Genomic DNA, 25,419 nt, shown 5'->3' on the forward strand with positions numbered 1-25,419 from the left:
TGTTTAATACACACTACAGAAAAATTTTCAAGTCAAAGGTTTGTTTCCATAAGTAACTTTCAGCTGCTACATACATAGAAAGAAAGCACATTCCTTAAAATACTTATAGATAGATCACACTGATTCCAATTTCTATGGAAAATGGAACAATACACCAGGTAAGAAATAATTCCATTCTCTTGCAATCTACAGCACAGAGTGTACACAACACTTCTGAGAAGGCATTATTCCAAAGGATCACAGGTATCCTTTCAGCCAGAAAAGATTACTTCCCAGTAATTGAAAATGTTTAGGGATGGAACACACAAGCTGCACAGTGACTGCAATAATCATAGAATCCTAGAATTGGCTGGGTTGGAAGGGACCTCAGAGATCACCAAGTCCAACCCTTGATCCACTACCACTGCAGTTACTAGACCATGACACTGAGTGCCACATCCAGGCTCTTTTGAAATATCTCCAGGGATGGAGAATCCACCCCTTCCCTGGGCAGCCCATTCCAATGCCTGATCACCCTCTCCATAAAAAAAATTCTTTCTAATATCCAACCTAAACCTCCCCTGGCACAACTTGAGACCTCTTGTGCCCTCTTGTCTTGCTGAGAGTTGCCTGGGAAAAGAGCCCAACCTCCCCCGGCTCCAACCTCCTTTCAGGGAGTTGGAGAGAGTGATGAGGTCTCCCCTGAGCCTCCTCTTCTCCAGCCTCAACACCCCCAGCTCCCTCAGCCTCACCTCACAGGACTTGTGCTGGATCCCTTCCCAGCCTTCTTGCTCTTCTCTGGACCTGCTCCAGCACCTCAATCTCCTTCCTAAACTGAGGGGCCCAGAACTGGACACAGGACTCAAGCTGTGGCCTCCCCAGGGCTGAGCACAGGGGCAGAATCCCTTCCCTGGACCTGCTGGCCACGCTGTTCCTGAGCCAGCCCAGGATGCCATTGGCCTTCTTGGCCACCTGGGCACACTGCTGGCTCCTCTTCAGCTTCCTGGCAATCCAGACTCCCAGCTCCCTTTCTGCCTGGCTGCTCTCAGCCACTCTGTGCCCAGCCTGGAGCTCCCCATGGGGTTCTTGTGGCCAAAGTGCAGGACCCGGCACTTGGCCTTCTTGAACCTCATCCCGTTGGGATCAGCCCAACTCTCCGGTCTCTCCAGGTCCCTCTGCAGAGCCCTCCTGCCTTCCAGCTGATCCACACTCCCCCCCAGCTTAGTGTCATCTGCAGATTTGCTGATGATGGACTCAATCCCCTTGTCTCAATCATCACTAAAGATATTAAACAGAACCGGGCCCAACACTGATCCCTGGGGGACACCACGGCCGCCATTTTGATGCAGCCCTGTTCAGCACCACTCTCTGGGCCCGGCCCTCCAGCCAGTTCCTAACCCACCATTCACAATGTAATCACCTACCCAACGTAATGTTAACATTTACTCATGGTCCCTGGCACATCTCCAAGATTTTCTTTTCATTTTGTACATTCAGAAAATAAAAGGTGAGAGCATTAGGGAATATCACATTGCAAACTATTATTTTCATATTTCATTGTGAAAAGGACAATTGCAGGAAAGAATTTAACACTCCTTCCCTCATCCCACATGCAAACAAAAATTGAAGTCTTAGTGAAGCTTTAGGCTTCTAAAACCATAAAAGGCAAAGGCATGAATAATTATACTGGCAATAACAATCTTTAAGCAATAAAACTTAAGAATTAAATGACACAATGGAATTAGTAGGCAGCATGTTTAAAGCAAGCAACCTGATGCATAGTTACATTGCAGTCAGCATGTGATCAACATTGCCACCTTTTTTGTGGTAGCCAAAAAATAACTCGGTGAGTAAGTGATCAAGGGGCAGTAGGCTCAACAATGGGTAATTACATCAGTAATGGTGCATCTCAGCCTAACTCAAAGCTCTTGAATTACCATTCTTAGGGGACAGTAAGGTAAAAAAGAAATGTGTCCATATTTCCAATATAATACCCTGTTCACTCTGTGGCCACTGAACAGGAGTGTTAAGTGGCCCTGCAGCCTCACCCAGTGTGACAGTACCTGTGTGCAGCGTGGGGAAATACATGGCAGCTGCTGACATTTCATCAGTTGAGAAGGCAACAATAGAGAGAGTAACAGGATGGCAGAAAAAGGAGACTGTCTCTCACAAAAACAATGCTTCACCACAATTGCACACAAGTTTCTTGGTTGCACAGGCTGCTTATTTCTGACAAACTCTGATTTTCCTACCCTACCATTTCTTCATTTTCTTTGCCTCTACCCACCAGGAACTGCCTTACAGTAGATTACAAACCAGGGGAATTCCTTCCTTGGAACTGATGACATGCTGAGCACACTGGGTTTATGAACTTCAGTGAAAAGATTCCTTCTCTGTGTTTTGATGCTGCCTGAAGTATTGATACAGAATACCCCTTCCTCATACCACACTGCTCTCAAACACTGACCTGGTCCATGCCCAGGGCAAAGCCCAGCTGTGCAGATTCCAAGGACAGAATGAACATTTCAGACTTCCAGCAAACATTCAAGAGACTACCATCAGCCAAATTCCCCTTGCTCTCCAAGATGTCTTGAAATTACAAATACTTTTTTAGACACATCAGAAGATGTGTCTTACTTTATCACAAAGATAAACTAAGTTGCATTCTTGGCTCTTCCTGTGGTATTATGTGCCACTTTAGGAAAGATATTTCCCCTCCTATGTCTCACTTTATACAATGGCAGCACCAGCACAGCTACACTGAAGTCCTTTCCAGAAGTGCCTAATATTTACAGACAGAAAATACCCTGAAATAACTGTGCTTACATTTCAAAAGAGAATAGAAGCAGCCAAAAAAAAAAAAAAAACCACACACACCAAAAACCCACAACTGCTTTTGTCATATGAAGACAGTCTCCTCTCACCAGGAGCCCCACACAAGACAGCATAGTCCATGTGTATGCAGTTCACACATGCAAAGTTACAGCTGAAAAGGAATATCCCAGCCTCCCTTGGGCTGCATACATAAAACAGTCTCTCACTCCAGCTAGAAAACACATGGTAGTACACAGGAGGTGGACAGAAATACTCTGATGGAGCCTCTATCTGTCTCTCTGTAGGGAGTCATTTTTGCATTGAGCCAAAACCAAATTACACATCTCTGCCAGCTTTCAGCTCAAAGGTCAGCAGAGTACAAAACTCTACTTAGCAGGGTTACGCAAGTGGAAAGAGGTGGGTAACAATTTGTCTGAATAAAAAGACCACGTACTACACGATTACAAACAACTATTTAAAACTACTTTTGTGTTTCTATAATCCAGCAGTAAATAAAGAAAAGCAGAGGCATTGTTGGTGATGGTTGGCTTTTTGTTTTTTGGGCTTTTTTAAATAGCTCATTGATTTTGGACTGCATCCATCTCCAGCATTGTGACTACACATACTAATTAAATTCAAACCAGAGTGCTCTTCTCCAGTCAAGCCTTATTTGTTTTATAAATTTCATTGCACTTCAAAACCAATAACCAGCCACCCATATTTCAAGCTGATACTCCTAAATTTAGTAAAAATACGTGTCAGCAACACTGCAACTCAGCCAAATTAAAATGGAGAATGGTTTTGACTCCAAATGGCTGTGCCAGTGTACTGTGTTACTTATTTCTGGGAAAGCTCCCTACCATCCCTAGACCCACAGACACCAGATGACCCTTCCCATTCACCAGGGAGGATGCCAAAAGCTTCATGCTTAAGGTCTTTTTGGATCATTAACTCAGGCATTTTACCCACAACCAGGAGTTCTGATCTCTATCCCTGTTACAACTAGGTTCCTCCCTCTGCTTTCTACCATTTTTGTCTCCCCAGTTGCCTCCTTGGATCAGATGACAACAGGGGAAAATGATGTATGCACAGGGACATCACTGCAATTCCTGCTATTAGAAAAAACAGCAAGGAGCTTTCCCAGCCAGCATTGGCCCATTTTAAGTAAAAAAAAAAAAAAAAAATAAGCACAGCTTTCCCAAACATCTTGAGTCAGAGGAACAGAGCACTACAAAGCTAATCTGTTCTCCCAGAGCTGAGAGAATATGGGAACACCTGGCCCTGACACTTTACTCCCAAGGTTAAATGAATGCTATTTCCAAGAACAACACAAAATTACTGCTTTGTGACCAACATTGCTTTCATTCATGAAAGAGCTTTCTCTGCAGAGGCTGTGAGTGAACAATTCCCATTCCTGCTGTAACAACAAAAAGGGCAGCAACAAATAATTAGTTTTTAAAATGCTGAGCTCAAAACAAAGCTTTTTGCTGTCCCTCTGATACCTGCTAACTTCATGACTGACATATGACAGATTTCAAAGGATCTTGCTCCACCCCTTTGCAGCAACCATCAGTATAATTACCAGAGTTTGAATTCTCATTACCTCAAATTAGCCTCAGCAGAAGATGACAGGAGCAGAGCCACACTTTCTGTGCATCTTCACGAGGTACCTGTTAGTGTTCCACAAAGGACACTGAAAAGGGAGAGCAGGTTTGCTCTGCTGTCTGCCCACAAGAAAGCTTTCCTGTCAGGCTATTGATACCTCCTCTGACAGGAACTTTCAGCCTGCACACCCTAGCCACTTTTTAATCCACTGACAATGAATCAGTTCAGTTGTCTTTCTTGGAAGTGTCTCCAAGGAGTGCAAGGACTACGTAAGGGAACTAGGGATAGCAGTGAAGTATGACCGTGTGCCAAGCAACATGTAGTATCGTTACCACAACCACACAAATCTAAGCTAAAACAAGGAGTTTGTTTACATGCCAGCTTAAAAATGGTTGGGACAAAAAGCCCCATTAAGTTAAAGGGAGAATCTTATAGTCAAACAGGAAGGCAAGTTACAAAATGAAAGCATGCTGTTTGATTCTTTGTTTCAATAGTTCTGCTGGGCATTTGAGGCTGCAGTCCCAAAGGAAAGACAAACATGGGGAGACCTTTGGACAGGACAAACCGACCAGCTCTAAAATGCATCCAAAACAAAGCCACCCTTAAAGAGCCAGAGTGACATACTAGGATGATAACAACAGGCATATTCTCCTCTGTTGCTCCCATTAAAGTCTGGAATGCTTACACATCTCATCCACATACTCCACCTTGCCACTGACCCCATTTGGAGCACAGAGTCATTAATAACACATCAGTGGAATGACTAATATCATGGTTATGACTTTTAGGCTGTACCACAAACCAAAATACTAAGAGAAAGTGAATGTGTCAGCTTTTCATGAACCTCTCCCCCAGGGGCCTGGTTACATTCAGTATGTCAAACATCCAGAAGATTTTATGACACTATATGATTTTGAAGGAGCTGATTCCAATGACAAGATTCCCAAGCAGCCAGCTGGCCCTTTCATTCCTGCCTTTATCCTGTCCTGTTAATAAGGGAATGGGCATTTTACAGCCTGCAGTTGATGCCAACGTGCCTCTTCCTACTCAAATCAGGTGTAACAGCATTAGAGGTAGGAGTTCAAGCAAAAAACATCCACACAGAAGTTTAATTTATGAAGTGTTTGAGCAATGACTGGACTGCTACTATTAAAAACTTTAAAAGGGAAAAAATAGCAGGATTGAACCCTAGTGCTCCCTATGTATGGAAAGGGCATTAGCCCAAGTATAACAAGCCTGCCCACAGCTGGGGTATATTTAATCAAGTCTTACAGACTAATTATTTCACACAACCAAATCCAGCACCTGTGAAAACTGTCTTGTTTCAGCTGTGGGCAAAGCTACTTGAATAACATTTTCAATTTCCAAAAGAGAAACAAAACCAAAATCTCTTCAAGTCCAAAACGGTCAACAGCAGTACCCAGGCAGTTTAGAGGGAATATTTAATTGAACACATATCAAAACTCCTACTCACATATGAAAGCTCTTTCCTATTAATAACTGTGGTGTCTAATTGCAGACCTCATAAATAAGAGTCCTGGCTTGCACACAAGAAAATGAGAACTTAAAATCTGCCTCCTGCCCTCAAAAAAGTTGCTCTTTTCCCACTGAAATTTAATTCCCACTACTACATTCTCCAAGATGGACTTCTGAAAATCCCTTCCTTGTACTGCATTAGTCTTGAAAATTATTTCACCAGTATGGATATAGTATTAAACAGTACTATCTGCTAAAAGTGCATTAAAAAGCAGTTAAGAGTCCTTTTCCTCAGTAGCAGGCAAAAAGGCAAACTACTGCTTTGCTTTGGCTACACAAATGGGACTAAGAACATGTATACATAAGGCAAGCTGTGCATGAAAACTGGGCAAGTAAACACCACCACTTAGCAAGTCTATGCCAGGTCCCACTGCTGCATGTAACACGAAATCTGAAACACACCTGAAAGCTTCTAAAATAAGGATATTGCTTTTCTCTGATTCTGTGTGGTTTTGGCCCCCCTCACACTTGATCATTCAAAATAGCAACAAACCAAAACAGATCTAAAGGGTTGAGTTAATGCAAAGCAAAGATCTCCCCTCTCAGTCAGTGTTTCACAGAGTACTACTCTTAGCAACAGAATCTTTATACAGCAACAGTTAGAGGCTTTTCACTGTCACCTGGGACAAAACCGAAGGACAAAAGCAATTCCCAATACAAAGAGAGAAAAGTTACATTTTTCAAGGGTTTCCACCTAATGTAGACAGAAGGCCAGACATACCAAGTTACAACAAACAACCTGTTAACCCACTTCCAAAAAATGCTTGTAAATTTAAACTGTGTGAAATGCCTAACTGCTTCTTTCATTCCATCAAAAGGCTTCATCAGCAATGGACAATAAAGCTGCTGGCTTGACCTAAAGGGGCTGGTAGGTTAATCTATTCTGACCTCCTCTTTATTCAGTCATGATACTGAAAGATTGCTTGAATAACATCATTTAACAATGCCAACAATCAACCTTTTACTACAGTGCTCCTCCAAAGTGCCCTTCAAGCATACTTTTAAATCACAGGAATATTTAAAAAAAAGAAAAAAAAAATGCAAAAACTAAATGGAAACTAAACTAAATGCCATTTCTATCGCATTGGTACAGAACACAGAGGTAATGACCAAAAGCAGAAGAGAATTCATCTTTCCCTTGTACATCTCCTTCAGATTTCCACCATCACTTACAGCCATTTCTAGATAAAATGCTACCTTTTATTAACTGTCAATCACATCTTTTATTAACGGTACTTTCACTCAAATGGAATGAACTAGACAAAAAAAGCTACTATTTGATAAAAGCTGCCTTCTTAAAATAACCTTAATCATATAGACCTCAAGACTTTGTATTTTAGTAACTACTGGCTTGTTTTCAAAACCCATTCCATGTGGGTGCTCAGTAATAAACATTGCAAAGCAGTGAGTTAAAATTAAGCACGTAATGAGGCCCACAGAAGTCAGTAGGCTGGATACATCACTCAGTACTTGAATTCATCACTCAACTCTCATATATTTAAAGTTCAAAGCCCGTGCCTAAATGACCTCTGGAAAAAAGTCTCTTGTACTCGAAGTGCATCACAGTGCACAACCCTCCACAAGTGTTTTCCTCCCTTTAGTAGTACAATACTTGTATAAAGAAACTACATAGACTTACACAGACATGAAAGAGCAAGCTAGCTTTGAGAACAACAAGAGTTATGAGAACAAACTTTTAGCATGGGCTCCTTCATGCATTTAACTGTGTGGCTGTAATTCTTGAGAACATATCACTCTTCATGTGACCTGCCACTTAGTGAAATATTTGACACAGAAATTTAACATATAACAGCATTTTTCAGCACGAAACAAATACATTTTCATTTAACTTTTGACACCTCTAAGTGATTTGGCAACACAAGAGAACACTGAAAAGCACAAACAACCATCAGGCATCTAAATGACATTTGAAAATGCCTTGGAAAAATCCATACCTATCTTTTTTAGAATGATCCCAGGAACAAGGTCTAAGCTAAAATCTATTCCTAATTAGATTTAGGCAGGTTCTTAAAATACCAATCAAGATTAAGTGCCATCACCTTTTTCTAAATGCAGGATTATCAAAGAATAGGCAAGTAAAACTTGCCAGTGACTATCACAAGCAATGCAAGAGAAATGAAAAACAAAGAGCTTTGTCTTCTGACCTCAGAGGATAGTTTTATAAACTACTCATAGGGCTGCAATACCTCAGTAGTTCCTACCTTGAAAAGCGGTGATATGACCAACAATCATGTACTTCAGTTCAAAGTTCAGTGCCTGGATACTCTGAGTCCTCTCCCTTCGAACAGCTGCCTGGTAGCTTTCTTCCATCTTTTTGGTGCAACATGTGGGTGCTTGGTGTTGACAAATCTGTAAATCCGATTCTTAAAACAACCAAGAAAAACACAGTTAATCAGAAAGCCTTCCAACCTACACCACACAAATAAACAGTTCTTAATTTCAGGACACCACACTTAAAATTTATAAACAAAACACAACCCATAAGAAATGGCAGCGTGAAATTTTATTGTCTCACCGTGAATACATACTTGTTTCACCTAAATTTGGGTATCATCACATTAATCAGCTACTATTTTACTCTTAAGAGTACTGGACAAAGTTATCTAAACAAAGTCAAGGACACAGAAGAATCATTAAGGAAGGGGCAGTATTTCCACTGTACATCTTGTGCTAAGGGCACCCTAACTTTAACATCTGCATGAAAACCATGCCTCAAATTAGGATGCAATATTGAATAACTACTTATTCAACCTCTTACACTGCAGGAAAATCTTTGAGCTCCTAAGCATCACACAAGAAAAAAAAAAAAAAAAATGAAAGAAAAAAAACCCCAAACATTTGAGTTTTCTAGAAGCTGTGGTAGCTGAAGTGGGTTTTTTTTTTTTTTCCTTTTCTCTCAAGTTTTAATATGTTTGGTTCCTGTCTGAATCAGACTTCAAATCAAACAAACAGCAATAGTTGCCAGAAAAATAGAATTGGTTTCTGCAACTGCCTCAGTTTTCTTTGTCCAGGGCTAAGAGTAGGAAACTGACTCCACACTGAGAGAGGCCCTGAGCTACCTACATCCACTGGAAGTCAGAGACTCCTGTTTCAATTTTCAGGCTTCACTCATAGTGAAAGTCAACAACTATTCACCTGAACCAAAAATAACTTGTTTTAAAAACTTAGCAAAGCTCCATCTTCTTACCAGTTCCATCCTGCCTATAGGTAGCATAAAGGCACTGAAATCAGACAGCTCAAAAATGCAAAGTTGAAAGTTGACTAAAACATTTTTTTTGAATATTTGCTTCGGTCTTGTTTAAATTGTTCCATTTTTGCCTGTGTTTCAGTAACCTAAGTGTTCTTGATTAGGAAATCCACATCACACAGAGTTGTGATGGACACTCAAGGTCTGTTTGGTCTACACCACTGAAAATGCAGAAAGGGTCTGTAACAGACAGCAGACAAAATATTCTGGTGCTTCAAAAATATACTTTGAGGAGACAAAAAAAAAAAAAAAGTTACTATTAAAGCAAATCCAAAAGCAGAAGCAAGAAAAAAAAATACCTGAGCTAAAGTGGTCGCACACTATGAAAAAGCAGATATATCCAATGCAAATTCTCAGTAAAGCAATATGGAAAAAGATATATCCAATTCAATTTCTCGGTAAAGCAATGTTTATAAGGAGATATTACAATTTCTCAGTAAAATATGAAACATCAGAAAGCAGAAAGCCTTACCCTGATGTACTTCAGGCCTCACTCTCCACCTCAGGGAGGAAATGGCGGCGCTCTGAGGTAAAAAGGCGGCAGGCAACCGACTCCACCCCTCTCCCCTCAGCCCTCAGGCATCAGCACTGCTCCCGGGAAGCAGACACCCCTTTCCCGGGAAGCAGACAACCCTTTTCCCAGGTAACAGACACCTCTCTCCCGGGAATGCCGATCTCCCATCTCCCCGGCCCGCAGCAGCAGCCTGAGGCTGCCACCTCGTCCCTCAGCACCACCTCCAGGCTGATCCCAAGGGATCTCAGGTTTTACATCCCTGTGAACACTGTCCTCCCCCCCATGCAACAACAAAGGGAGAACAGGAATAGAAAAATCAGATGCATGGGAAACAGCCCTTAATCTCCAAAAGGCCATGTTGCTCCAGAGGATTTCCACCATCTTGCCACAGACCAGGCCTTGGGAGAGAAATATTAATGACCAATTTAATTGTATTAATCCTCACCATATGCTCTTGCAGGTTGCCACAGTGAGGCTTCACAGAGAGTTGACAATGATGGAAAACAAGAGGGTAGAAGGATGCGCACTAAAAAAGTAATAGGAAAACATCCAAACAGCCAGGCACTGCTCAGGGCCAGCTCCAGGTCATGGAGATCAGAGCTGCAGGGTAAAGGAGTTTCAATAAACCTCCCTTGCCAGGAAAAAAACAAGAGCACTGAGCTGGTTGAAATGCCTCCTTTGGCTTGAAAAAAATCACTTCCAGTTTACAAAGTCAGCTAATTTGCATTTAAAGGGTCAAAACCAAAGTAACATATTCCAGTTTACCCACATTTTTAAATCAGTTCATAAATATCAGTTGCCACAGACTGGGTTCACTCAGGACACCATTTTGGATGTCGATTTGGCTAACCCTTTGATATAATTCCATAGATAGGAAAAAAAACCCAAACTCTCTCCAAGGCTAAAGTCCTAAAACCCAGTGAAAGCCCCTGGGACAGGACCAGTGCACACCAGCATGAGCCAGCAGGCTGCTAAAATCAGCAGCAGGAGGGCTGCACGCTCATCACCGGCTGGGCACGCTCGCCTGCCCTCAGCTGCCAGAAAAGATGCCCCAGGTTGAAATTAGCTTCTTGGCCAAGCTAATTTGAACTTGAATTGGTTCCCTGATCCAGTTAACCCCATGAACATACATTTGTTCTGACATAAGGAACTGGAGGAGGTCAGGGAAGGACCACCTCCCTTGGGCTGCCACCAAAAAAAAATGTGGAATTACAGTACTGCTGAGCAACTGAGTCAGATCTGCAATGAGGTGTCTGAGCAGAGAAGTTGTAGATGTTACTCAGCACCTGCAAGGCCAGGCTGCTGCTACTCAGACCATTTCTTCTTACAACAGCACTCTGAATTTTTGTTTCAAATTCTTCTGTAAAGTTGAGACCTGTATCAACAGAGTTTGAAGTAATGCTCCATGCTGGAAGCTACACAGGGATGCATGCAGCATCTCCTTTGGAACTATAGCTCCAGAGGAACCTGCAGCTCCTCCAGAAGCCTGTAAGAAGAATACAGCCATCTCAGCTGGAACTACACTCCTGGGATTTCCCCACCCAGCCAGCTATCTCCTCCGATGAATACTTACAGCCTGCAGATGAGCTTTTCTTGATCCTGAGCCAAAGTGAGGTAGAGGGCACTCAAATAGCAACAGTACTAAGCCCCTGACAGTTAAGGAGCCTGATGTAAAACACAAAGCATTAGAAGTCCAGCAAAGAGCAAACCCCATGCCCATAGCAGTGCTATCAGGTCAGGACTGTCACACATGGATCTTGGCAATTTCATTTGCTTCAATACTAGCCTAGGGGTATCACTTTTAACACAATTATAGAAACCTAATAAAATTTTTCAGTACTGTACATGCCTGGGTGCTGAGATTAAATTAGAACTGATTAGTAATGTCTTCAAGTCTTTAATAACTCTGCTGCTAAAATTAGTTTATCTCATCTTTCATCTTAATGCAAAATACCCCCTCCAACAGAAAAAGAGGGGAGGACCATGGTGACCAAGCAGCATCTCTGCACCACCACTCCTGAGACACAGGCTGAGCTTTCCCCCCACAGTGCCCCAGTAGCCCCCTCCTCTTAGCATGGGCACTGCTGACCAGCAACAGGGAGACAGCCTTATGGGGAGACTTAAGAACAAAGCCATTCTGTACACCAGAGAAAAAGCACCATTGGTGGAAGAGGGGAAAAAAAAATGACCAAGAGCATTGTAGCAGCAATTGATCCTGCTAATTTCTCTGTAGGACTTTCCTACCTAGTGTCCCCAAGATGCTCCTTATTGCTGCCTAACTAATAACTTAGTTTGGAAGGAGCCTCTAGTTCATCCTTCCCCTTAAAGCAGGTCAAACTACATTAAAAATTCAGTCAGCCAAATTTCTAAAATTCAGTCAGATGGATGACCCCACAACTTCTCAGAGCTCCTGTTTCAATATTTGAACAACCTTATTCAAAGTAGTAAATTTTAAAACTTTATCTAAGGAGAATTTTTCATGTTCCAACTCATAACCACTGCTTCTCAGCATATCACCATGTGTCCATTAGAATCTGGCTCCCCTGTGTTTCCGTCCAATAGACAGTTGAAGGAAGCACAATTTCCCTTAATCTTCTCTTTCTACAACTGAACAAGCACAGTTCTCTACTCCCATATGTGGTTCCAGCACCCAGACCATGATGGGAACTCTCTGCTGGACTCTGAATCCCTGCATCTCAAGACTCCCATTTCATTTTCTTACACATAAATTTACTGGTGGACCAGAATGCCTTCCACTCTACTTGCCTGGGCTTCGATCCTAAAAGGTTTATGGCTTTCCTAAAACAAATCAATGTTCTGCTCCAGATGAGATGGAAGGATTACTCTGACAATTATGTACATTATTTTCCATTCAAGTCTGGTTTTCCTGAGTACTGGTTAAAACTGTGGCTAAGCTTTTTATTTTTAAAGTGGGAGAACCGTGGACTTTATAACCTTAGTGTTATTATAAAAAACAGGATAAAGTATCTTGCTACACTTTGAAAAACAAAGGCTCATTCCGAACGGGAAGAAAAATTATACACTGGAGTCTAAAGCATGAGTAGTTTGGAAAGCAAAAGTGATCCCTACTCTAAACTCATCTGCAACCCTAAAGCACTGCACAAGCCAAAGGCAACACCTTTAAACAGCTCTGTGTCACAATTATAAATCACTTGAGGTGCTAAACACACAGAAAACTACACATATTTACCTGATGTCCATCTGGCCAGCTCTAATGTGGAGTGCTTCCTTGTGTTCCTCGGGGATTTTATTTTTTTTTTAATTATTTTGTATCAGAGGGTTTGTGCTCTATTCTTAACTTTGGTACAAATTCAGAGACTTCAGGCATTAGAGCTAGCTGAACTAGTACAAGTTTCCAGAAGTGGGGAGGCCTGTTTAGCAAATAAAATTAACTTATTCCAAAAGCTAAATACTTGTGCCGTTGTAAGATGACCACCTACAATATAACAGTTCTTTTAGCATGGTGGAGAGGTCAGCTGCTCTGCACTGTCCTTAAAATGCAGTATACACTGTAAAAGCTATACTCTGAAGCCAGAAACTTTTAATGCACACTCATCGATCTACCTTCAAAGACTTTTTCAAAGAAAGGTTGATTTTATTTTTTTTTTAAACAAATTGAGCCTGTATCTTCACTGCACAAAGTACTCCTCAGCAATTATGACCATAGGGCAAGCTCAGTGCCATATGTCCTCACTTTTTATTCCTTTAATATAATGATAGATTTCAATAGTATTTCTACACAAAGCTTTGGTCCAAAGCCTGAGTTCTTCATGGTTATACAAACATTTTCAAAGGCTGCAGGATTGATTATATCCCAGTAACAGAGGGAAAGGGGGACAAAAACACCATGTACTGTGTCTGGCCCAGCTAAACAGGAGCCAACACTTTGTCCTTCTTGAGACTCAGTCTGGTGCACCTGCTGCCTCAGCCAGGAAAAATCAGCAATTAGCACCCAACTAATTTAGAGGAAGGAGGAAAATCAAATTAAAAAGGAAGCAATTCCTAACCAAGGTTCCCCCCCCTGCCACTACTTGATGTGTGAAAAAAGGCCACACTAGCCCAGCCATGCCAAGGAGAGGGAATCCAGACCCTGCAGGCTGCCAGAAGTTTCTGAGGTCCATTCTTTCTGTAGCTCTTGAAGTGCTGAAGCCATCACTACCTTCAGCTGCAAGGCTGCTGTCAAGAAACTCATCCACACAAGAAGCAGAAGCCATCCTCACCCTGCACAGAGCACAGCTCAGTCCCACTGCAACTAATAAAATGAACTAGAAAGACAAAGTGGATTAAACTCATCAAAAGCACAATGTGTACATAAAAACAGCTGCCATTTGGTTTGCCAGTGTTTAAAATATGGTAGTTACTATGCTTGAAGTAGCAAATACCAGGAATGGTGAGAAAAATCAAGAAGGCATTGGGACAGGCTGGCTGGAGCACAGCTTTCTGCACTGCTGCAAATGATGGTGGTTTGTTAAAGAGCAGGGGAACATCCAGGTAAGCTCCAGGGAGCAGAGACTCTTCCTCTAGGTCACAGGGAAAGAGTTGTTTTTTCTGCCTCAGATAAACTCTGGCCATGCCCTCGCACACCTTTTTTGACTCTTCAGAAGGACCTTTCCAATCTGTTTCTAACTCTTCCCTCTATTTTGTTAAAATAATGTCACTATCCATTTTAACAAAGATTTCATAGACTTGCACTATAGTGAAGTTCCCCTTAAAGCCAAAGAGGTGAAGAAATCCCAAAGTAGACCCTGAATTTGTCCCATCTCTCTATATGCAGCTTAACAATATGCAGCTATCCAATGTGACAACATAAAAGTGCAGTTTGGAAAATACAAGCCACAAAAATGGCATTTCCCCCAAATCCCTTGGTTTCATACTATACATTAACAGAGGTATCAACTTGATCAGTGAATTTTACATTCTCACTGTTATTTTAAAATACCCTGAAACATCACCAAGGCCCTGACCAGATGTGCTATTCCAGCTGAAATAGTCACAGCTAAAGCAAACAGCTCCAGTCTTATCAAGCACCTTTTTGACCTACTAATGTAACTACTACCACCTGCAGCTACTTCCAACTCTAGTCAAGTCAAAGAGCTTTGCATTAGAGCTCAAGAGTCCTTGAGTAGACCAAAAAAAGCTTTTTAAAATCCACAAAATGGAAGGACCATTTTGATTGCACTGGAATTATGCCAGCAGATTCAAGGGGGGTAAAAACTTTGAATGGGAAAGGAAAGAGCAAGAAGCACTGGATATCATAACTGCAGAAACTTGGCAAGTGCCACAGCTTGCAGGTCAGCTGGAGACCATCTGGCACTGGGCCTGATCAGCTTCCAGAGCAAGAAAATTCCAAAATACTCTGATCTTCAGGGCAGGATCTGCACAAGCCAGTGCTGTTAGGCCTGCTGCTAAGTACTTTTTGTCAGAGCTTTTCCCACTTTCATCTCTTGCTTGACTGGTTCTCTCTGCTCTTGCATTGACTTTTGGTTTAGTTTCCAAATCACCTTCTGTCCTATACCATAGGTTTCTGCATGCCTATAATCCTTAGTTTTTTCACCTCAGCTTGTACTCTATAGATCCTGCCTCATGACTGGACTTGAGGAGCAGCACATCTGATTATGCCCCAAACTGAATGCCCCTCTTCTAACCAGAACCTACATAACCATTAATGAGCCACTTCTTCCCTTTACTCCCCTGACTCCCTCTCCTGGGCATTTCTCACCCTCCTCAAACAAGGTCCTCTCCTACAATTCTTTCCCACAGCCACTTCCCTGTCTGCCTCCCTTCCTCCAACGACTTGCATACCTACAAGATGTCCTAGAGAAGCAGAGCAACTCAAGACATTTCCAGCTCATGAGCCTCAGCCTCCCTGCTGGGAGGAGCAGCTGTTGAAGGGAGAGACCTCCCCATGCCACCCATTCCCACTTTTCTCTGGGAAAAGCCTGGCTGAAATTGGGAAGTTTAAGGCAATCAGCTGAGAAGACAGTTGCAACAATTGCTCATCTTATGTTTGTTCCCAGACCTCTAACATGGTTTCCATGAGCACTTTCCTCATCTGCCCTTGACACCTCTAACCTGCATGGATGCAGCTGGCTTACAGGGGAAAACCTGGTGATACAAGGGGACAGAACACATGCACAGGAATGGTAAAACTTGTAATGTGTCTACTAAGCACCTACAATTAGACTTCTCAGTGGTTCCCAAATCAGTCTGGTTTTTAGCATGCTGGAAGATGCATCTTCGGTGTCAATGCCAAATGGCTGTACTGCTCCTAAATGCTCTGCTTCAAGAACAAAAAAAGGTGGATTAAGCTCTCACAGTTCACCACCTCCCTCCTGCACCCCAAACTCAGAAACTGCATCATTTCAGCAGCAGAAGGCAGGAAACCCACCTTACAGAATCTCTGTCCACACTGCTCATGTTTAAAACTCAACAGCTGAGAAGAGTGACTGGGAAGTGGTAGGTGCTGAGCAGGGCCAGCACCAACAGCCATTCCCAAAGAAGAGCACAGTGGTCACCATCTCCAAATCTGGCATTCCTACAAATGGGTGATAAATTCTTTCATGCTGATTAAATAAAGTTACTTCACATCAGCCCAGTGCTAAGTGAGAAAATTCTTTGAACATGGGCCCACCTTGGAGACTTGAATAGTAAGGCTGTGGAATTCTGACCAGCTTGCCAGCTCCATAGGACATGCAAATTGGAAAGACTGACAATCCTGAGGATCCTAGAGTGTAGTATCAACTCTTGCTTTCTAGAGTTGATACAAAAGCATGAAAACTAGACTGATGCACATCAAGTAAATTTTAAAACAATCAGGCTAACAGAGGTCAACGGGTATACTATTAATTAAAAAATCCACATTATTTCTGGTAATGCCAGCTCATTCCTCAACTTTTCTGGGACAAGATGTATAATTGAAATTCAGAGGTGGAAAAAAAAAAATACAAGACCTTACACGAATTCATTTAGAGGCTGCCATGACTCATTCATTATGTCTTACCACATTCACAGCCTAAAACCCCCTGCACTTCTTCCACGGAGCCATAAATAAACACAGAATATTTTCTAGAGGGTTCTAGTCAGTCTTCCTGCTCCATATCAAAGGACAACAATAAAAAATTGCATTTCTGATTTCCAGTGTGGAAAGTATTTCACTGCCACAGAACTCTGCCATACACTACCCGAAGTGCCACAGAAACCACATATGGTGGAAAGCTTAAACTGAAACACAGCTGCATAGCACTCTGTGGATTATGGTGTTTACAGCACAACTGAAGTTGCTTTTAAATGAAAAATGTAGGTTTCTAGCCCTGTACAGTTATAAAGAAAACTTCTGAATGCAAATCAATATGAAGCTGTCTGTCTAGTTCTACCAAGAGATGAAATAAAATAGCTTTATGAGAGGTGAGAATTGCCTCATACATCTCAACTTTGAAGCCTAAGGATAATTCAGATGTTAACACGACTGTTTTACCTATGATAGATGAACCTTTTCTTAGAGGAACTGCTTCCTAATGTACTTTGCCTGCTGTAGTAAGATCCATGTAAGGTGGCACGGCACAGAAAATTTCAGAGATCCTAATCCATTGATGTTTTTGTATTTGTTATTTTTCAGCTGATCCATCCACAAATACATCTTTAAGTTAGAATGGAAGAGGAGAAAAAAAAAGCAAAGAAAAAAAGGAAGCAATGGTCTAGTAGATTTTCAGGCAACAGCCTCAGAAGAGGAAAATGCAAGAACAATATTGGCAAACTGAGGAAAACAATTCCCTGCCCCACAATTTGAAGACTTCCATATTTTACCATCTCACTTGAAAACCATGTAGGAAGCAAAGTGCTCAGACTACATGTTCTCTTTCCTTTAGTCATATGTATTGGTCTTCCTTGACATGTTAATTTTACAGTCCAAATCTCAAATGTTTCTGACCAGTTAGGCTGTTTTTCATTCTGTAGTCATGTACCACAGTCAGTCACAAACACAGGCTTAATGGACAGTTTCTATCATCATTTTTATCAGTATTTGAAATAATTTCTTTAGGATTCCATCCCCCCTTTCATTTTATTTATCCTTAGGAAGAAGGGAAAAACTCAAAACCTGGGTGAAATACACAAAAAGTTTAGTAGTACAATGAGCTCTTGACACTGAATAGCAATCATTCACAGAGCTGAAGCAAAATCAAGCAACTGATTACTAGGCAAGACACCCCTCACCAGGGCCAATTCTTCAACTTCATCACCCATGACACAGTAATTGAAACAGGCAACAGCAGGGCTACAGTATCACACAGTCTCTTCATTCTTCATTTCCTTATGCAGATAATTCTGCTGCTGTCAACAGCACTGACTCTGGTGTAAAGTTAGAGTTTGTTGTCACAGATTGGACCCACAGGCACTGGAAGGCAACTCACAGCAGGCAAAAGGGGAAAGACTCCAACATAAAGAGCAGTCATGCATAAGTATGCAGGAGAAATAAAAGGACAATCCCATTCAATGTTGAAAAGAGCAGGACAGCTACACAAAACCAGTACAGCCTGTTACAACCACCACTGGATACACCTCGACAGTACCAGCAGACAGCCCCATAGCTCACATGCAGGAGCCTGTTTCTGGGGATCTAGGCTCAACCCAGATTTATACTCAGATCACTTCATAGAATCATAGAACTGGCTGGGTTGGAAGGGACCTCAGAGATCATCAAGTCCAACCCTTGATCCACTCCCCCCGTGGTTCCCAGCCCATGGCACTGAGTGCCACATCCAGGCTCTTTTGAAATATCTCCAGGGATGGAGAATCCACCCCTTCCCTGGGCAGCCCATTCCAATCTCTGATCACCCTCTCCAGAAAGAAATTCTTTCTAATGTCCAACCTAAACCTCCCCTGGCACAACTTGAGACCTCTTGTGCCCTCTTGTCTTGCTGAGAGTTGCCTGGGAAAAGAGCCCAACCCCCCCCTGGCTCCAACCTCCTTTCAGGGAGTTGGAGAGAGTGATGAGGTCTCCCCTGAGCCTCCTCTTCTCCAGCCTCAACACCCCCAGCTCCCTCAGCCATGATAGACCTCATGAGCAGTATTTTGCACATAGAGCAGAAGAAAGACAAGGTAATAGAAGGCTTGGTTCAACACCCCTTGATGTCAATGGCAGACACCTTGAAGTATTGAGGTTGTTCAGCCTGGACAATAGAAGGCTCCAGGGGGACCTTTTGTAGGGGCCTTCCAACACCTGAAGGGAGCCTACAAGGAAGCTGGGGAAGGACTTATTACAAGGGCATGGAGCACAGGACAAGGGATAACAGTGTTAAACTGGAAAAGAGTAGAGAAAGGCATGAGGAAGAAGTTCTGCTTCCACTCTGAGGGGGGTGAGAGGCTGGAACAGGCTGCCCAAAAGCTGTGGATGCCCCATCCCTAGAAGAGTTTAAGGCCAGTTTGGATGGGGCTTGAAGCAACCTGGTCTAGTGAAAAGTGTCCCTGCCCACAGTAAGGGGGGGTAAGAACTGGGTAAACTTTAAGGTCCCTTCCAACCCAACCCATTCTGTCATTCCATGACCACCAGTCACAAAAAACCCACAAGTAAATAGAGTTAAAGATGGCACTGTGCTGTGCTTCATGCTTCTGTGGGGATTCAGTAGTTTGAGATTAACACACCTGTGAACTCAGTGGGCTTTAGATCAAATTCTTAAGTAAACCCTGTTCCAAGAGCACAGCCAAGAAGCCCCAAATAACCTTCCATTATTAAAAAGTAAATGCAACAGGAAAATTAGCCCACAAAGAAGCACAACTTAGGAGGACTAGTTCAGAGTGACATACACTTGATTTCAGATAAGTACTTGAATTTTTAGCCATCTACATTCAATTAAAAAAAATGGAAAATCAAGCAGTCAAAAGCCTGAACACCTCAAGGAGTTGGCTGTTACCAAGTAGTTAAAAAAAGCAACAAGGGCCCACTAAGCACACTTATCTAGCCCCATGAAATTAAAGGCCATGACAGTATTTCTACTTATCCATATGGGTCTTCTAGAGTCAGGGGTGGAAATGGCTGCCTAACCTTCCTCACTCGGTTTTGCTTTGCCTTATTCTGTCCACCTAGACCCTAGAAAACTTTCTGGATGTACCACAAGCAAAAATCTACCTGGTGCTTCCCCCAGGGTAGCAGCAGTGAGGGATGAAGAATTGCATTAAAGAAGGTCCACGATGAAATCTCACCTGAAGGGACCATTCCCAAGTTCCTAAGTATCAAGCATATTCCCAAGCTGGAAAGCTGAGCTCACTGCACATAATGCATCCTATCACCCCTCCTGGCCCCCAGCAGCTGGTTTAGGAGGAATACCTGTATCTTGTTGGCTCATCTCTAAACCAGGAAAATGGATTCTGAAACAGATGAAGGACCACAAACACTAAGGAGAGGCAGGATCCTGGGGAAGATGTCCCAAAAGTCCTTAAGCTGGGACCCAAGACCAACAACTTCTGAAAACCAGTATGGAAACCTTTGATGGGCTCCTATGTTTGGCAGTACTAAAATATATGTTTGAGCTTAGGGAAGTCCCCTAGTCTCCACATTTTGCTTCCCAGAAATATAAAGAGCAGGATACTCAGGTTTCAATTGTTTGCTTAGACTGCAAGCAATTGCTGGTGCAGCCTGCCTTATACTTCTGTGCTGTGTTCTCTGAAAGCCTGGTTTTGATTTAGATTTTTAGATTTTGATTATTTTGATTTGATGCACCTGCTATATAAATTAAGAAATCCTGTTTCTTTCCTTTCATCACTTAAACAAGGTACCACCCACAGTACACTGGACTGCTTAGATTTCTATTCTTGCCTTCTGTGATTCCATTCAAAAGTAACAGCACTAACTGATGCTTCAGGATGGACAGAGCAGTGCCCTGTGTCACAGAGCTGTCTGCAGGCAGCTGGGCATGCTGCAGGCACATTTGGAAAGTCCAGAGGCAGGCAGTTGGGAAGGGAGCTGGACTGAGGGTGGCAGCCATCAGAAACACAGCAGCAGCCAAACTGACACGAGTTGGCCCTATTCAGTCCTTGCTACTCAGCTCATGTTTTGGCACCTGTGATAGTGACTTAAGAATAAACCTCCCAAATGTAAGCCAGCAGCCCTGCCAACAAGTGACATCAACACTTTTCATCACAGTTGGGGTTTATTTTTACCAGAGAAGGCCACAGAGTGTGGCAGGTCCATGACCAGCAAAGGGCAAGCTTCCAGCAAGCTTCGGATCACAAGCAGGTAGAGCCAAACCACAGCTACTTAGGGGGGAAGGCAAATGTTTATATTTCCCAACATATCTAGGGAAAATCAGGTTAGGAAGAGTAAATTTGATTACTACAGCTTGAAACTGAAAGAGCAATCCTTAAGCCAAATACAACTTTGGACTGCTCCAAGCGTAACAGATGTATTTTTCTCCCAGACTTCAAAATTAAGATTAGGAGACTAAAGTCAAGTCTTCTCTGAGAAGAAGTGTGACAAACTCTCTCCAAAACCAATGGGTTTCAACTTTTTTTTCCCCAAAGGCCTATCCTGCCACAAAAACTGGTTGGGGTTTTACACCTCTCCTTTTAGCTCCCATCTAAAACCAGGAGGTAACTAAAAAGCAGATGTTGTTCTGGACTTCTGAAAACCCTTGTGTGCTGCAGTATTTCACCTGTCAACACCAGGCAGCCAAACCTGATCCTATTTGCTGGTCCCCAAATATAACACAGAATTGTCACAGTTGGAAAAGACCTCTAAGATCAGCAAGGCCAGTCATCAACCCAGAAAAAAAACCCACCACGATCACCAGTGCATCTCCTAAGCACCTCATGTACATGCTTTATGAAAACCTCCAGGGATGGTGACTCCACCACTGCCTTGGGCAGCCCATTCCAGCACTCAGCTACTCTGTTCAGTAAAGAAATTATTCCCAATATTTAGCCTAAACCTCTCCTGGTGTAACTTCAGGCCATTTCCTTACCACCAAATCTCAGTGATGCAGTCATCATCACCCTGTACAAGATGAAAGGAGGAAAGTCAAACTGCTCAAACTACCAAGCTCTCCATTGCTGGAAAAATCCATGCAAGAATACTTTTGAACAGATTAGTACCTGCTATAGCAGAGGAAGTTCTACCTGAAAGCCAGTGTGGCTTCAGAGCCAATAGGAGTACCACAGACATGGTATTTCTTCTCAGACAACCGCAAGAGAAGTGTAGAGAATGGAACAAAGGTCTTCATGTGACATTCATTGACCTCACTGAAGCTTTTGACACTGTAAGTAGAAAGGGCCTGTGGCAAATCTTGGAATCATTAGGATGCCCCTCCAAGTTCCTCAAAATGGTCACCCTGCTACATGAGGATCAGTGGGGCCAAGTCAGATATGGTGATGCTGAATCCTTCCCAATAATTAATGGTGTGAAACAAGGCTGCTTTCTCACACTCACTCTATTCACAATCTTCTTCAGCACGATGCTCCAAAGGGCCACGGCAGACCTGGATAAAGAAAATGGCATTTACATCCCACATGGTACTGATGGGAGCCCCTGTTCAACCTGAGGTGACTGAAGGCCCACACCAAGACCCTAAATCACCAGGTCCCAGAGCTTTTTTTTGCTGATGATGCCACCCTGGCTGCTCACACAGAAGCAGCTCTGCAGCAGTTATGATGCTTAATGAGTCAACACATCTTGAAATAACCAGTTTAAACTAACACACTTTATGTCAAACTTATTTCAGACTCAGAGCCCATGCATTTAGTTACAAAGCTCGTTGGACTGCATGTGTCCCAAACTTAGGTTGTATGGACTTAAAGTAAAAAGCTTAATGCTGTATCTGTCACCAGTGCAAATGCAGGTAGCACTATTGCAGAAGAGAACAAGCACAGTAGTTGTCACATACATGAACGTCACTGCAGAGAGGACAATGCCAAGAACAGGCAAGGCAAAAGGCCTGTATTGCAATGAGGAAGAGTCAAGTTTTGCACAGGAAAACAAAAAAAAAAAAAAAACCACAAAAACCAAACCAAAACAAACAAAAAAAAAGCAAAGTAATTAAGCACTTGAATAAACAGTTTAAAAAGTTTATGGTCTTCTATCACTGATTTAAGCACAACTTACCCTAGGTGCAAATAACAGGAATGAACCAGATGATCACTTCAGGTCCATTTTTAGCACTATTTTCTATTGCTCTATTCTTGCAGCTCTCAATGTATTTTTGTAATTACACCCAATTTTCACCAGATTACTGTCTCTTTTTCTCAAATATCCTAGCACAAGCACCCAGGGCAAGCTGTCCTGGACACTAGGTCCTTTGGCACTATGTTGCTATACCTTTTGTGAGGATTTTGCCTTTAAGATCTCTCAGGAGTAGAGCTTTAATTTCACAGCACGGATCTTGCTCATTTTACTCCGTATTTACTGAGAACAAAGGGAAGACTATGTAAATGCCCTGCTACTTAAAACCTGAACAAAGTGGAAGCAAACATGTAGATGTGAATGGGAGACATAATGGTATGAAAAAAAGCAGCCCTTTTCAAAAGTAAAATGACTTTGTCAGGGTCCCTTTTCACTATGTGCATGGATGATTTGTGACAAAACAAAAAAGTGCTAGCCTAGCACATCACCCATGTCAGAGATTAGAGCACTTCAAATCCCTCAGTAGTTCAAGCACTTTCTGGAACTTGAAAGGCTTTCTTAGTCGATACTTAGCTTCTTTATGGCTTTTACATTACTTTGATGTGCACCTAAAGGTGAGGAATCCTAATCTGAAGGGGTTTTTTAATGGAAAATACCTATATTGTATATACAGCACAAAAATCTTGTCATCTTGATCAACTCAAGTTAAAAATTCGCAAAACTTTGTGACTGAAGTAAAAGATTGAGGCATTATTTTGATATCCAAATAAGAACCCTGTATTTCTGAGCACTTAGCTCCTGTCAAAAGGTTTATCTAAATAGCAGCACTGGACAAATATTCTTTATCATTGCAACTTCTCAGCCATCTGAGAAGCTGTCACAAGTTGCTTGCCCCCAATTCTCACCTCCTCTTTAAAGCACACTTAAAGTTCCTTAAAATCCAAAGATCTGGCAGAATACAATCAGCTTCTCATGTGTTACAAAAAATTCCTCTGAGTGCAAACATGGATGTGTAAACATAATATTCACTGTCCAGCCCCCCCCCACACTATACACACTTAACCCCCAGAAGCATTAATGGGAATTATGCATGCATAACGAGCAGAGAATAGGCCCCTTATGAATAGGGCCCTTGTTGGAACAATGAATACATTTAACCATTAACATCTAAGGATGTGCCCAACTCCCCAATTTAACCAGCTGCCAAACAAAGCTACCATGACCTATCTGATATTGTCAGGTTCCTCTGAAATTTGTCTCTCGTTTGTTTTTAAAGGACTTGACAGTGGTCTGCAGAGCAGAGCTGGGTCTCTTTGTCAGAACAAGCTCCTTAGAGAAAAGTGGCCCTCCTGAAAGGCTCTGACATGCACCCTGTGATGGAAGAACTCTGGAAAGACCAAGGAGTCATCAGAAGACTAAAAATTGATTTATACATCATTCAGATGCTTCTACATACTTAGCCTCAGCATTAAAGGAAACCCAGTAAGAACACAAAGGCAGACTATGGCACAGAAATATATAAAACAGGCTAAAAAGCCCACATCAAAAGAAAAGTGGGGAAAGGTTGATCAAAGACTATTTCTGTCTTCTACAACTCTTACACAATTGCCTGGCTATACTCACTCTTCATTCCTGTGTTTTAATTATCAAAATGCAAGAGAACCTGAGGATATTTTATGTATATATGTGTATGTATTATTATTTTTTAATGATACTTCCTGAGATTTTTTTTTTTTTACTCCAAAAAGTAGCAAAGAAATTTAATGGTATCATCTGTAATAGTTCAATTTCCTCCACTCTCTTAAGTCTGCTGTATTCTTTGAACTCATGCCTCCAAGTTTCACAAGTCAAAACTTTACAAATTAATCATGAATGTATGAATACACTAAGAAGGTAATTAATAGCCATGCTTTCAAATTGATGTACTGAAAAGACTAAAATAGATGGATTTAGTCATGAAAGTTTATGCATAAAGCTTATCCATAATGAGAGGCAAGGTTGTGGTTGCTCATCATAAATCATTTGCTAAATACTGCCAAGGTGCTGGGTGCAGTACAAAGCACTTAGAGCCCAGAGGAAGTCCAAGACAGTCAAACACCCTAATAAAATTCATCTAGAAGACTGCTAGGATAAGGTCTTGGCATGCCTGTACAGACCACCTTCAATCCAGAGAGACCCTTTGGGTGTTAAACTGTTACAGGTTATTTTTGTAGATCCAAACAGAACAAAATACTGAGCAGAAATATTTTGCTTTTTTCCAAATAATATATTGCCTTAAAATAATTAAATCCTAAATGTTTGGTAAAGGCTGGAAACGGACTTGCTTCCCCATCTTTTTTTATCCTTAAAAAGCTAAACCATTAAATGTTAGCTAGGTACCTCATTTCATCCACAGCTGTTGCTCAGAAGTTACCTTAATGTGGATGAAACAAACATCTATAAATACCATATTAAATAGTGGTAACTAATCAAACTGCCAGAGATTGAGTGGCAGTGTAATTTCTGTGTCATGGGCTTGGCTGCTTTTTGGGAAGTCATTCTGATGCTTCAAAATTCAATTTTTCCCCTACAAGC

General features: G+C 42.0%; 1 protein-coding gene across 3 annotated transcripts in view; it reads right to left on the reverse strand.

Moving 5' to 3' along the window:
* LOC139799598 (glypican-5-like) overlaps positions 1-25,419 on the reverse strand; it is a 338,529-nt gene that overhangs the window by 305,826 nt on the left and 7,284 nt on the right. For all 3 annotated transcript variants that reach the window (XM_071751698.1, XM_071751697.1, XM_071751699.1), the window contains exon 2: positions 8,157-8,318. In XM_071751698.1, coding sequence (XP_071607799.1) covers positions 8,157-8,318 — 162 coding nt within the window. The remainder of the gene's footprint in view (positions 1-8,156; positions 8,319-25,419) is intronic.

This window comes from Heliangelus exortis, chromosome 9 (genome assembly GCF_036169615.1).
Source record: "Heliangelus exortis chromosome 9, bHelExo1.hap1, whole genome shotgun sequence".
In the NCBI taxonomy this organism is placed as follows: Eukaryota; Metazoa; Chordata; class Aves; order Apodiformes; family Trochilidae; genus Heliangelus; species Heliangelus exortis.